The 15,632-nt window shown below is 41.9% G+C and overlaps 1 protein-coding gene across 1 annotated transcript in view; it reads left to right on the forward strand.

Annotated features, from left to right (window-relative positions):
- The window catches only part of Pah (phenylalanine hydroxylase), a 67,494-nt gene that overhangs the window by 19,386 nt on the left and 32,476 nt on the right, over positions 1–15,632 (forward strand). The window contains exon 3 of the mRNA XM_008832602.2: positions 1,156–1,339. Within this exon, the coding sequence (XP_008830824.1) occupies positions 1,156–1,339 (184 nt within the window). The remainder of the gene's footprint in view (positions 1–1,155; positions 1,340–15,632) is intronic.

The following is a 15,632-nucleotide window of genomic DNA, read 5'->3' on the forward strand; positions in this document are numbered from 1 at the left end:
TCTTCAATTCTCCCCTGTGCCCTTATTCTACTCAGGATTGCTCGTCCTCTATCTGCTTTGCTCTTCTCTCTCTCTCTCTCTCTCTCTCTCTCTCTCTCTCTCTCTCTCTCTCTGCTTATAGCTTATTATTATAAAATAATACACAAGTCAGTGGTCTTCTATGTTTGTTGTCTGTTTCCCTCAATTTGAATATAAACTTTATAAAGGAAAGTATCAGTATCTGTTTTGTTTACCTCAAAAGTGATTGGCATCTGGTGAGTATTACATAGATATTTATGTATATGTAAAATACATTATATATTTATATAACTGCTAAATGACTTAAATCAACATATGATGATAATAATTTTATGTAAGTTTTGCCAAGCATTTGTATTGTACCCATTAGAGTGTATGTATGTATTAACGTTCAAGATTCCCAAGGAGCTTACAAAGCAGGTGTTGTCAAGATCACCCATGTATAGATAGGGAAACTGAGGAGGTGGAGGCATGAAAGGAAATTGTCTAGTGTTTCATAATCAGTGTGATTGAGAACTTAGATGTAAACCCAGTAAGCCTGTGAATAGGGACTATTTTCAAAGATATTTCTAGTTTCACATTAAAAAAAAAACAATGTTGTGCCTCTATTGTTTATTTATTGACATTCTAAGGAATTTCACTGGGGGAAAGGGAGGCTTTCCTGTGTAAATATCTCTGACAGCCACTATCTTAGAAATTTAATCCAAAACTCAAACTTAATCTTGCAACTCTAGAATGTTACCAGATTTCCATGTGATTCAGTTTGGTGGCATTTGAATTATTCCCCCCACCTCTTATCAGTTGAAACTTGGTTTTTTTTGTTGTTGTTGTTGTTTTGAGACAGGGTCCCCTGTAGCCCCACTGTGTAGACCAGCCTTGGCCTTGAATTCACAGAGATCTGCCTGCCTCTCCCTCCTGAGTGCTTGGACTAAAGGCGTGAGCCACCATACCCAGCCTGAAACTTGGTTTTACAGAAGGTAAACAGATTTTGAAAAAATGTAGAATTTTCTTCTACTCACAATAAAAAAATTCTCCTCTTCAACTCTCTGGTTTGCTATCTTGTGCTGTTTGGCTTTGTGTCTATGACCTATGATAGTTCCAGAGCCCATCCCTTATACCTGTAATTCACTCTTTTAGGAGAATGACATCAACTTGACCCACATCGAATCCAGACCTTCTCGTTTGAACAAAGACGAGTATGAGTTTTTCACCTACTTGGATAAACGCAGTATGCCAGCATTGGCCAATATCATCAAGAGTCTGAGGCATGACATTGGCGCTACTGTTCATGAGCTTTCTAGAAACAAAGAGAAGGACACAGGTAAAAGTCTAAGTAATCTTATGATCTGAGAGACACCACACTGCCTTCATAAATTAATGGCACAGATAGGAACTTGAGGACAGAGTGAGAGGAAGTGAGCCAGAGACCTAAACCAAAGCTTATCATGTCATAGACATAAAACTTGATCTTTTCCCCTTCCTCAAGACAACTGTTTTTTATACTTATAACTTTTTGGTGAGAATTATATATTTTAAAGCAAGATCTCATGTAATCTGAGCTGGCCTAAACTCACTAAGTAGCTCAGGATGCTCTTGAACTTCTGATTCTCCTGCCTTCACTTCCCAAGTGCTGGGATTACAAGTGTGCTCCATCACGCCTGTTCTGTTCAGTACTGGAGTTCAAGCCCAGGGCTTTGTGCATACAATTTTTATGCATTTCAAAAAATCTCCGGGTTTTCATGCTCCCAATCTTCCGTCTCTGGAGGTGGGATGGCTATCTAGGATATTATCCTAGTTTCCCTCTGCCACTGTGATAAAATGCCATGACCAAAAGCAAAATAGAGAAGAAAGAGTTTATTTCAGTTTACAATTATCCAGGTTACAGTCTATCACTGTGGGGAAGTCAAGGCGACAGGAGCTTGAAGCAGCTGGTCGTACACATTCACAGTCAAGAGCACGCATGGATATGGCTCTACTCTTATACAAAATAGGACCCAAACCCAGGGAATTGTGTCACCCACCTTTAGGCTCACTTTTTCAACATCAATTGACATAATCAAGACAACCCCCATAGATATGCCCACAAGGCCAACTTGATTAAGACAGTTCTCCATTGAGGCTCTCTTCCCAAGTGATTCAAGTTGACAATTAAAACCAACCATCACACATATACAGTGTGGTTTCTGTATAAATGTAAACTTAAGACAAGATGCCTAATTTGTCCATCCCAATCAGAGTGCTGTCTCCAAGCTCTCATAACAAATCTGGACCTGGGATTGACTAGTTTCTTACTCCTGGGACTTTCATAGTCATCTTCCATCTCTTTCTCATCCAGGTAATCACAAACTCCTCTGGACAGGGAGTCTCTTTTGCTTTTTACGTCCTCAGAGTTTAGCTCAATACTTGGTGCAAAGCAATTATTTGTGAGGGAACTACTAAATACAGGAGTTGTCAAAACACGATCTGTTCCACTATCCACTTATGGTAGGAATTATGGGTATGGTAGCTTGAGTTTGGATCAGTTTGAGTCTTTCTTTCAATTACTGACCTTGAAACTCCTTCTTCAGTTTTTTACAGAGATTTTTTTGTAAAGATTAAATGAGATCATGCATAAGTGATACTTAGAACAGTGTCTAGCATATTATTGGGGGCTGGTTAGAGAATATGGACAGGCAAGATGATTGCTTTTAAGGATGCAAAGCATATTCAGATGAACCATTTTAATAGAATTTTTATAGAAATATTAGTTTTATAGAAAATTATGCAAAAGCACAAAGAATTGCCATGTGTCTTACTTACCCTAGTTCTAGCCTCCCTTATGAACAATTTTTATTGATACAGTACATTTTTATAATTGATGGGCCAGTAGTGATCCATTTTTATGAAGTAAAGTCCATAGTTTATATTCAGGGACATGCTTTGTATTGTATGGTTTCATTGGTTTTAGCCAATGTGTATATCATGTATCTGCCACCCACCACAGTGCATACCGAGCAGCTGTATGCCCTTGGAACCCAACCACCCTTTGCTTCACACACTTCCTCTGGCTCTGTTGCTTTGCCCTTTTCTAGATGCTCATGTGATTGGAATCATAGCGCATGCGGCCTTTTGGAGACTGGCTTCTTTCATTTTTGACTTGATATCTAATTTCTTTTTAATTCTCAAATAATATTCCATCGTATGAACTTAACTATAATTTATTTATCCATTCACCTAACTTAAGGACATCTTAGTTGACTCCAGTTTGGGTCTATAATGACCAAACTTATTATGAATATGTGTGTATAAGTTTTGGTGTAGATGTTTTTTCAACTCATTTTGGTAAATGCCTAGAAGTAAGTATGGTTGTTGAGGTGAGCTTGATTTTTATCAACTATTTCTGCTGCAAAACACAAAGTTTCTTTCCAAAACACTGAATGCTTTAGGTCAAAAATGCATTATTAGTGAAGTGGTTAACAGGTACAGGGACTAAGCTCTAGTAAGATAAGGGAGACAAGTCGTAGTACTCTGCTGTATAAAAGGATGACTATAAATAACAACAATGCATTCTATTTATAAAACAATAAAGGTAGAAGAAAAGTTTTTAAACTTTCTACCATAAAAAGATGATCAATGTTTGAAGGGATACATATGTTTATTTTGCTTTGACCATTGCGTGATTTACATGTGTATGAAAATTACATTTTACCCTGTAAATCTCAATCTCTCTCTCTCTCTCTCTCTCTCTTTCTCTCTCTCTCTCTCTGTGCTAGGCATTGAGCCTATAGACTTGAGTATGTTAAGAGTAGGCACAACTCTCATGTGTTAATCAAAAATTAAGTTAAAATTTTTGTTTTATCAGGCAGAGATGATTTAAAATGAGACAAGATCCAACAGGCAAATGAAAACTCTCTTGAAAGGTAGTGCCAAGGCCCTCCTAGGATGCCATTTCTACTCCAGCCCTCCTACAGATGTAACTCAGACACTGGGCATCGTCTCTGGTTTGCCCTTGGCTAGAGTGGGCAGATGGCCTCAGGTCTCTGGGGGTTGAACCCTTGGAATTCATCATTCAGACTTCTTTGCCTTCTTACCCTTTTGCTTCTCAGGCTGCTTCCTTGATGACTGTCTGTCCTCTCCTGCTTTTCCGGCCACCTGCTCCCAATAGGAGCTCCAGGCCATCAGGACAAAGGGCCTGCCAGATCCTAGGGCAAACTCTGTCTCTGGTTGGAGCAGGTGGAGACTGGGCCAGCTGGGACTCTGGAGTAGGAAATCAAAGCAATTGACAGGCAGGCAGGCAGGCACCCCTTGGGGAACCAGCTGAAGGGTTGCAGCCTGGGCTGGAAACTCCAAAAGGAGGTTCTTGGTAGGGTTGTAGCAGGATAGTTAGGAGCCCAGTTTCTGGGAACAGAACATACCACACTTGATATGACTTTGAGCAAATTATGGATGCTGTCAGACTCCAGCTGCATCCAAGGAGTAACAAGACTCTTTAGCTTTATGGGACTAATGAAATCATACCACAAGGCACTGGAAACAGCAGGGAATGGTTAAGAGCTTAATTAATGTCCTCTATTCTTACCATAATTATCATTGCTGTTATAAAAATGACATAAGCGTAGGAGCTACAAAAAGCCAGCCTGTACAACCTATTTTTCAGAGATTCCCAAAACCGGAATATGACCTCAGAGGTCATGTAGACCTACAGACCCTGTAATTTTTCATTGTGAAAATGGAGGCTGTGACTTGCCTTAAGGCACAAAATAAATTCTGTGTGGTTATGGGCAAGAGCATGTTAAATAGCAACTGCTCTGTCAGGCACTGTGCTAGGAACTAGAGAGAAAATAGGTTACACTGACTATTTCTAAGGAGCTTACAGTCTGGTGAGGGGGACAATACACGGAAGTAAACAGAAAAGAGGGACAGTTGCTGTAAGGACACAGATCATTTAAACTTGCCTTTTCTGACTTGTGTAACTCTGAGGCCCCAACAATGAGAAAGTTAAAATAAATAAATAAATAAAGAAGCTTGTTTTCCTCCAGAGGAATCCTGCAATCACTGCTGAGCTTGTCAGATGCTGGAAGTAGCCCTAACTTCATCCTCTGGCAAGCTGCTCACTCAGTGCTCAGGATGTCAAGGTGCTGATGTTTGAGGCAGGGTGGGCATTTTACCTAGCAAAGAAGAGAGAGCCAAGACTAAATTTTGAAAAATATATGTTTTATGACCTTTCTTGGAATGGCTGGTCACTGCCCCCATATGGCTGTCCCCACCTGGCCTGAATTTATGTGTATCTGAACAGCTGCTAGGGATGAGGCAGATGATGAGGTGACACCTGCAGGAAAAGACAGTCCATCTGGGTTTCAGGGGCAGGTTTTGTGTCGAGGAGTCTGGGCCGGAAGCAGAGTTTTTGAGGCAAGCAAGCATTGCTCTGCACAGTTGCTCTTTTCTGTTGGACACACTGTGGGGAATAAGAAAAAGAAAGCCTTGGAGTAGATCGGAACCTTTGATTCTTTCTCTAGACAAAATGTCCTTTTTAATGAGGGGCTCAGATCTCAGGGGCGAGTCTGACAGCAGGTTCAAGTGAGAGACCTGAACCCCTCAAATCAATTAAACTAAACCACTTTCCACTCTTGTCTCTGAACCATTCAGACAGCCATGTGGGTGACAGAAAATGAAAGTTTCTCAGTTTCTTAATTGCCAACATTCCCCACCCAAAACAGCTTGAGAGAAGGTTAATTATGGTGACATGTTAAAGAAACCCCCGCCTTCTCAAATACCTCCCGAGAAGCTGATGGGAGTTTAATAGGATTTTAATCCAGAGAGTCTTTTGAATACTTGAGTCTATTCTCCTGCTGCCTTCTCTCCTGATGACCTCAAATCCTTCTTCAACCCAACATGAAAGAGCATTAATATCCACCATCGATCCATCTACTAATCCGTTTACCTTTTCCTTTGAGTCTTCTGCATGACATTGCGTTTAGTGGGGGGTGGAAAATGCCTACATGGAGACAGATTGCAGCCAGGGGAAGCAGACGGACTCAGTGGCTTGGGTAGACAGAGGTCTAGGGGCATCGCCTTTTTGGATGCTTACCTCTTTGTTTCATTTGAACAAATGAACGTTTGTTAGATGTTTTTGAAGTTGGGATCCCCAAAGGATTCTACATGGAAGTGAAATGAGTCCAGATTTCCATTACAACTTTCTATTATATTCTATGAAGAGCAGAAAGGGTGATTGCTATCTCTCTATTTTCCATCTATCCATCCATTTGTTCATCTATGTATGTTTATACATAAGTATATATGTGTGTGTATATCATCATTGTCTATCATCTGTCTGTCTATCTATCATCTATCTATCATCATCTATCAATCAATCATCTATCTATATCTATCTATCGATCATCTATCATCTATCTATCTATCATCTATCTATCTATCTATCTATCTATGATCTATCTATCTATCTATCTATCTATCATCTATCTATCTATCTATCTATCTATCTATCTATCTAATCTATCTGTCCTCTGTTGTCTATCTGTCATTCCTCTATCATCTCTTATCTGTTAAGCCTGGAGCACTTACAGTTATTGAGAGAATACAAAAGCATTATCATTACACTTATTTCTTCCCTCTTAACTCAGTACCCCGCAGGTTTCCTTTTTTCTTTTTCAAGTTGCTTCTCTGAAAACCCATGCTGAGTAAAATTATTGTTTAGATTCATTTAGGCTTTATGAGGGCAGGAATAGGACTCCTGACCATTCCCTAGTTGTGCAAAATAGTGCACTTGTTGTGTGCATGCCTGTTTTTTTTAAAAGATTTTGTTTTAAAGAGCCATGGTTCTTTATTTCCTTTCTGCCATTCCCTGCCTGTGTATTCTGTTTTCAATGTCACTTATCCTCATCTCAATTCTGAACTTCTCCCTGTGCATCATGTTTTGCCCTATGTATGCCTCTCACAGCCATGGCTAAGGATGCTTGTAGTCCTACGTCTGCTGGAGACCAGGTATCTATGGGTTGGCAGAAACACGTAGTTGAATTACCATTTTAAATCTTTACCTGGGTGCTCACTGGATGTGTTGATGTAGCTCTAAGTCCTGACAGCTGGAGGATGACTTCTGTTTTATCAGACTGGCCTTGCTGAACAAGCTGACTCCCCCCACCCTCAGGAGAATAAGCTTATTCAGGGGAAGAGGATGCCAACTTTGGGATTTGAAGCAGAATCTTTTAGTGTTAGTGATACCTGCTTGCTCCCCAGATTCTGTCAGGAAATCTCTGTTCATTGGAAAGGAAAAATCTCAGCAAATGCTATTGCTGAAGCCATCTGGTTGGCCAGGTCAGAGGGATTCAAGATAAGGAATGTTGTTATAAGTTATAAACAGGCTCTAAGAATTCCCCATTTGTATGCTGAATGTAGATTTTAACAACCTTCCTCATTTAGCTTCCCTCCTTTAAGCTATAGCAATCAGAGTATTATTCTTGTTTTTAGTATTAGGAAACAAGATACAGGTAAAGTTAGAAGGCAGATGGTTTTGTATTCTTAACCGTTCCAATTCAATCCCTAGGCTGTAGCTGTTTGGCCGACTGGTTTACCTTCTTTAAGTCTTTTGTGTCTTATTTGAAAAATGAAGATATCTGAATGCCAATGTGATTGCTTGGATTATGTGATATGATTTTCATAAAGTGCCCGCACACAGGGTCTATGTTGTTGGTAATTTATCACTGAACATTTTAATAGGATGCAGAATTGTTCTTATGCTTGATTAGGTCCAGAATCCCCAAACTCACAATCTTTGATAAAGAAAGGACCTTTTCTCCATGTGGCAGGTGTGATCCCTCACTAGAAGGAGGGAATAAGAAGTCATGAAATGATTGCAACTGAAGGTCAATTTGTCATTTATACATGGATTGAGGGAGCATCACAGTGGCTCAGAAAGTGCAATAAATAAAAAGTCAAGGGCCAAGATTTGCTTCTATACTTTCTTCATTGCCTTTTGACCTTTTCAGTAAGGAACTCCACTAATCTTGTCTTCATCTGTGAAATGGAGCTATGACCTGCTCTGCCACATCCTGCAGATAGATCATGAATAGTCACCTTCATGTGACATGCTCTGGATCTTGGGGCATCTAAAAGTTTGAGCTGAACTTGTTTGAGTTGAATAAGCTCTTGGTCTCTTTCTTTCTTATGCCTCAATAGGGAGATACCACTGTAATTCATAACCATAGCCACTAATAGGCCATTTGTCACCACCAACTCCCAGAATATAGATCCTGCCCCGGGTATTAATGCACAGGGAATTGCATGGCATCCTTCCCCTCACTGGGGCTAGATTTACCTGGAGGGCAGGGAAACAACTGTATGTGTGAGATTTCTCATGACCATGCAAATAACTTCCCATTTTCAAGTGTGTTTGATAGAATCTACTTGGCTCTGTGTGTTTTATTGGAAATAGCACTGAATGAGAGATAGGAGGCCACCCTCTCCAGCGAGTTTCTCTTTCCCACTCTTTCCCTTGTCTTTCCTCCTTCCATCCTCTTCTCTCTTTTTCTGTGTTCTTTTCCTCCTGACCATTCTAACAGCATCCATTATCCAAGCAGCCTTAGGGGGAGGGTTCATCCTTTTTGATATTGTTGTATCATTTGATGTCCTTATCTCACTTTTCTTAGCATTTTATAAATTATATGATCCTTTCTTTTAAAAACCCCAACTATCGTAATTTTCTTCTTTTTACTATTCCTTCTCAAATTGACCTGAATCAGCTTTCCCACCATTTTATTTTTCATTCACATTTACTCCCTAATTCAGTTCATCATTTATGCCATTCAGAGTCAGCCCTATAATAGGATGCAATAAGGAAAAAGACAGATATGGTGCCTAAACTGGTGTGTCCCATAATATGGGGAGTCATTGCTGTATGATGTGATATATGGAAGTGATGGGGAGATGTGGTGTCCCTCAGGAGTACCCTTTGGAAATACCCTGAGCTCCATCTTTGGTTCAACTAATAAGAGGAGAGGAAACAGGCTAGGCAAGACCTGGAGTGAAATGTGCAACATGAGGAAGAGGCTTTACTGTATCATGCTTGACCCATTGTAGGTAAGTTGACCATAACTCAACTTGTGAGTGGAAGACCACCTGATCTCAGCACAGCATGAACTGTCAGAAAACAGAATTGGGTGTTTGGGGGATATGGTGAGCAACTTGCCACTATATAACAAAAAAAGGTACATGGCCTCTTTAAGGGTTAGAGAGATGACTCAACGGTTAAAAGCACATACTGCTTTCGGAAAACCCAAGTTTGGTGTCCAGCACCCAAGTCAGGTGGCTCACAATAACCTGTAACTCCAGCTCCACGGTGTCCAGATGCCTCTGAGGGCACCTGCACTCATATGCACAAACACATGCACACACACACACACACATAAAATTAAAAATGAAATCTTTAAAAAAGAGATGGGTGGTATTTTAAAAGGGACATTGGGAAAGCAGTTCCAGTTTAGATTGGTGGCTGGTATAAATAGGCTGATAGATCGTTTATTCATAATTTTACTATTTCATTGATACATTTCCATTCTTCACTTTTTTATTCATCTGGTTCTGAGAAGTTTTCTCTAATATGTAAACAGACAACAGATACTTTGCCCTGAGTTCATCATTGCTAACACTGCTCTGTCCAGGATACAGAGAATAATAGCTTGTACCACCAACCAGACTTTAGCTCCTTCATTCTTACCAAAATTTTCCTGAAAAAAGTAGAAGTTTTTAAAAGAAAAAATAAGACCCCTGAAGTCTCATCTGCAGCCATGTCCTCTCCCTTTGCAGTGGCTATTGGGACCCACACAGTGGCAGCTTCCTTGAGGGGCAGGAGGCCATGACCTCAGAGGAGACGGTGAGCCTGGGAGTCAGGGTGAAAATACCCTTCTGTTCTGGGCCTTTGAATTGGAGGATTTATTGCTCTTCCTGAGACAGGCTGGCCACAATCCTGGGTGCCTCGTTGGCTCAGCCCTGGGGCTGGTTAATATCTGGTGGAGGGAGAGGACTAGTTTGGACCCTGCCTGCCCCTCAAACTGTTGTGGACTTAATGGGTCTGCTCTGACCTATCAGGCAGGAAGCAGGCTCTTGCCAGGCCTGTGGGGCCTTTTCCTCAGGAGCACTCTGGAGCCAGCCGTCCTTTGGCGTCGGGGTAGAACAGTTGACCCTGACTTAATGGGACCACAATGTGGGTGTCCAGGGCCAGCTCTCCAGCAGGCTGTTTTCTTTGGAGCCAAATCAATATCTATTAATGACCTGCACCCCCTTCTCGGGTGCTACTGGCTTCACAGAAGGCTTCTGTTGCACCAGCCAGCCCAGTCATTTATTAACCCAGAGCCCAGGGCCTGCGGAGGGACTTGCAGAGGCTGACCCACCACTGAGGTATTTGGCAAGGTCATTAATGAGCTAATCTGATTTAACTTTTCAAAATGAAGACCAGGGTCACTGGGGTCAGTCGCTATTCCCAGCATTGTGAGTGAGACCCCTTTGTGAGAGGGGAGCTACAACCTTCACTGAAGAGGAGAAAGGATATGTGGAGGAAAAGTAGACGTTATGAAGTTTCCACGGCTTTTTAGGGAAGTTTGGGATGGAAGTGAATAGGGCTTCTTCAGGACCCTTTTGGAGTTCATTGGAACAAAAAAGATAACTGTAACTTTGGACTCAAAATTGGGAAAGCCTAAGGGTAGAGGTTGGGGGTACATAACACAAGGATAGACTCGGGCTTTGCCATCAGTGGCCTGAATGACCTTATTTATTTAGCTGGACAAGCACTTTGGGGCTCTGCTGTGAAGTTCAAATGCAATGACTGGTAACACGGATTTACCTGCTGCAGGTTAGTTGCTTCCCACACTAAAGAAGGAGACAGGTGAAGGAGCTCAGTTGTCTCATGCATTTCACAGATGAAGAGCCAGATTCTTGGGGAGCAAGTAATCTGCTTAGACTCGTGGTTGGTGGACAGGAAGATGCACTGGAGCTTAGACCTGCAGGCTGCCAGTCCTGGATGCAGTCTTCTGTGCAGTAATATCAGTATAGATATGCTTGAAGTTACATAGGTCTGGGGTCCTCTCTGGACTACTTGCCTTCAGCTTTGGGGGGTCCTGGACTGCTTGTCCTCACATTCTGCAGAGGAAGGAAGTGAGCTGCCTCAGGACCCTTCTATTCCCCTATAGGTCTGGGGTCCTCTCTGGACTACTTGCCTTCAGCTTTGGGGGGGTCCTGGACTGCTTGTCCTTCACATTCTGCAGAGGAAGGAAGTGAGCTGCCTCAGGACCCTTCTATTCCCCTATATTGGGAAACTGACCCCCCCCCCCGTTTCTTCCCTTAAGACTTGTCTCTGCTTTCCAAGGTGATATCCTGTGAACTCTTAATTGTCCTGGGTCCTCCTATTTCACAAGACACACAAGCTGTGGACAAGAGCTCTAAAAGTGATGCCTGGGGAGAAGGTTGGGAATTTGATTCCAGGTGGAGTTTGGCTTCTGCCAACAGTGAGTCCCAGGCTTGCCACCTTTCACTCCCTACACCTCCCTATAAAATGGGAATAAGAATAATACTAATTATGTCCAAATACTTACAAAACACTGTTCTAAGCCATCTTGATTGACTTATACGTAGCTCCTTGTTTTTAATCTTTGTGTGTACATATGATGTGTATATGTGTGTACATGTATTTGTGTGTGAATTCATGTGTGATTATGGGTATGCACATGGCATGGCATGGGTGTGGAGATCAGAAGATACAGAAGACAATCTCCGGTGTTGGTTCTCTTCTATCTTGTTTTAGACAGAGCTTCTTTATTGTTTGCCTGTGTCCATCAGGCTAGCTGGCCTCGAGGCTCCTGGTGATTCTCTTGTCTCTGTCTCCCAGCTACTGCAGGAGCACAGGAATTACAGGTGCATGCTGCATACCCAGCTTTACATGAGCGCAGGTCCTGACACTTGCATGGCAAGTGCTCTACCCACTTAGCGGTCTCCCCAGTCTCATAGAGTTTATTTAAATTTTCACCAATACCCTGAAAGAAATATCCTTGTTATAGCCACTTTGCAAAGGAGTAACTATGGAATGGAGAGGGTAAACAATTTGTATAAAGTCCCAACGCTGGGAATTAGGCAGGGTTAAGCTTGGAACTAAAAATCTATGTCAACATTTGTCATGCTTTGCCATGTCTCCAGGCTGGATTTGTGCTTGTGCCTTTTCTGTATGATGATGGGGCTCAGAAGTACCAGAGGCCCCTGGACTTGGGTGGACACACCAAAGCCCTTAATACTGTCTTGGGGTGTCTTACAGCCTCTGTGATGAGGTCCTGAGCTCAAAAACCTAAGGCTTGGTGAGATGTTTTGATAATTTTCTCATGGATTCTTTGAAATCAATTTTTCTGATTCCCGCCTCTGACCCCCGACTAAGAGGTCTGAACTAAGAGTCCCAAAGAGCCCAAGTACTATGTTTTGAGGGAAGAAATCTTCAGAGCTGGAACTGGTTGGTTCTATTGCTCTCTGGTGTTCAGTTGGGGGATAGCTGACCCACACAGCTCACAGTCCCTGAGGTAGTGAGGACTTTGTGACTTTGATGAGGAGAGAAAGGAAAATGCTAGGGGTGGTGTATTTTGGGACTGAAGAATATAATGACAGTACTTCCAGAAAAAAAAATGCAGCTTTCACATTGATTAAGTGGAACCATCTTTTCGCATGCCCTCTGGACAGCTTTCCACAGGGTTCCACAGACCTTAGAATAAAAACCACAGAAGATATAGAAAAAAGTGAATATAACATGCATAGCTCATTGGAAACTGAGGCCCAGTACTAGGAATACTGTTACTATCAGAGTTGGAAAGAAAACCAATGTCTTTACTCCAACCTCCGTTCTTTCCTCCCTCTCCCTCCCTCTTTCTTTCCCATCAGCGTTATTAAAATCTCTGCCTTTCTCATGGTGAGCATTGCCACTGTGCTGAACTGTGTCATGTCCGCAGTAGCATACAGTTCATCTAACAGTAAGGAAAGGTCATTTGAATCCATTTGTGGATACAGAAGCTTGGTTCTAAGAGACAAAATATGAGTACTTGTGCACTCACACAACAGCAAAAAATTGGCAGACTTTCTCATTTTGCTGGAAATTTTACTCTGCTCTCTGTGCTGTGATGAGCCTAGCATAGAACAAATCTCTCTCTCTTTCTCTGCCTTTGTCTCTCAATATATGCAGTCATATATAAAGATGTCACCATCGACAGTGAACCACATATATAATGATTAGTGATACTGTAGACATCTGAGCCTGCACACATGTTCTCTGGATCATACAGGATGAAAGAGATTAATAATACATTTTCAGAGTGTATTTGTGGGGTTGGTGTGATAGTTCAGTGTGAAGCACCTGCTGTCAAGCCTGGTGACCTGAGTTTGATTCCCAGAACTCACATGAGAGAAAACTGACTCCCATATGCAGGCTGTGATGCACATGCGCCCCCTCACACACAATAAATAAATAAAATACAGAAGAATGTACTTGCTAAGTGATCCATGACCATACGTGTGTGTGTGTATGTATGTATGTGTACATTATGTGCCATGACTGCTTTCAGAACATTATAATATTGACTCAGTTAAGCTCATATTATTATAAAATAGTACTTTGTAGCAATTATACTGTTACTATTTTACAGATAGGAAGATTGAAGGACAAGAGATTTAATTATTTTTCTGGTCCCTGAGATAGTAAGGGCAGAGACAGGTTGCTAGCCCAGGCAGTCTGGCTCTGCTGTCGGGCTCTTCACCATTGTTACACATGCTCTGTTTGGGACAAACAGGAAAGAACCAGTTATAAGGCAGGCACAGATCCTGGTAGCTCTAGATCCCATTAAGATGGCAGAGTAGGACCAAGTCACTAGGACCTCCAGGAACTGCAGGCACACATATCACATAAAATAGCATCCCATGAATAATGGCAACAAGAAATAAGACAACACGTGTTGGTAGGGTAGGGGGGAGAAAGAATCTTGTGCACTGCTGATGGGACAGTGAATCAGTTCAGCCTTACAGAAAATAGTATGGAGTTCTCCCCCAAATTAAAACAAAATTAGCATATAACCTAGCTATATCATTTCTGGAGATATATATATATATATCCAGAAATGATATAGCATATAAAACCAGTATTTTGAAATCAGCATGACTTGCTCATTGGGGCATGATTATCAGTAGCCAGGACATGGAAATAAAGTGCCCATTGATAGCCAAATGGACACAAAAATGTAGTGTGTGCATAAAATGGAATATTATTCAGCCATGGTAGGTAGCCTTTCCATTTGCCACAATATGAATAAATCGTTCAAGGAAATGAAGCTTCCTACAGGGAACAAATACTGCAGGACCTTACTTGCACAAGGAGCCTGAAAAGTCAAATTCACAGAGGCAGAGAGTGGAATGGCACTTGCCAGGGCCGCGGAGGAGGGGGAATCAGAGAGGTACTGGCCAAATGGTGCAAAATATCAGTTACAAGGTGAACACGTTCTGGAGATTAACATACAACATAATAATAGTACATTATATACTTGAAGTTGCTGAGAGAGGCCTTGTGTCCTCCCCACAATACACAGTAGTAACAACCAGAGGCAATGGTTATGTTCTTTAACTTGATTACAGTAACCATCTCACAACATACGTATATACCAGTCATTATTGTTCAGTTTAAACATATGCATTTTGGCTGTTAATTATGCTTCAACAAAGTTAGAAAATTTTAAAGTAAATTAGTAAAACAGCATACCCAGCTACTGCAGAGTTCCTCAACTAGCCTCACACAGAGAAAACATGTCTGAGAGATGCCCACCCTGGGGTGACATATCTACAGTGGAACCTCTACATGTAAGGCTCACAGAATGTAGTGAAACGGGGTGGAGAGAATACTAAGTACATTCCTCAACTCTCACCAGCGAAGCTTCCTTGTACAACAGAGTGTGATGCACACAGAAGGCCACAGCTGGCCTTTTACAAAATGTAAGCACTCCAGGGTGGAATCACTGTTGCAGTCACTTCTCATGCCCAGTACCTTCATGCCCAGTACCTGGGGTGAGGTGGGTGCTCAATGCATGTTGGGTGGTTCTTCAGGAGTCTGAGTGTCCACAATCAGAAGATGGTGTAACAAGAAGGCCTGGCTTGGTACTGCAGAGTGTGTGTCCTTGGATAGGACTCCTATATTAAGCCTCACCCACCCACAGCTCAGGGACCATTGCTGAAGAGGAGGAAGAAAGATTGTGAGAATCCGTGTTGGTCCATGTTTCCATAGGGAAACAGACTTTCAGGCCACTGGAAGCTTCTCATATGAACGTGTGGCAAAGGTGACATCAAGCACAGGACCCATGTCAACTCAATCAGACAAGGGCCCAGAGTGGAGCTAGGGAACTGGGTGACAGACCAACCCTATCCTGGAAACTGATTACTGCTGGGTGAGGGAGAGTAGACTTTCCTTAAGATTTCTAGATAGGGTGACTAGACTCTAGTGGATGAACTTGTACCGAAGGATGTCTGGGTAAAATGCTTGACTGGCTGGGTTTTAACATATATGGCAGAATACATGAGACCTGGTGTGTGTGTATGTGTGTGTGAAAGTTCAAATA

This window comes from Nannospalax galili, unplaced genomic scaffold, assembly GCF_000622305.1.
Source record: "Nannospalax galili isolate Female #2095 unplaced genomic scaffold, S.galili_v1.0 scaffold415, whole genome shotgun sequence".
Taxonomy (NCBI): Eukaryota; Metazoa; Chordata; class Mammalia; order Rodentia; family Spalacidae; genus Nannospalax; species Nannospalax galili.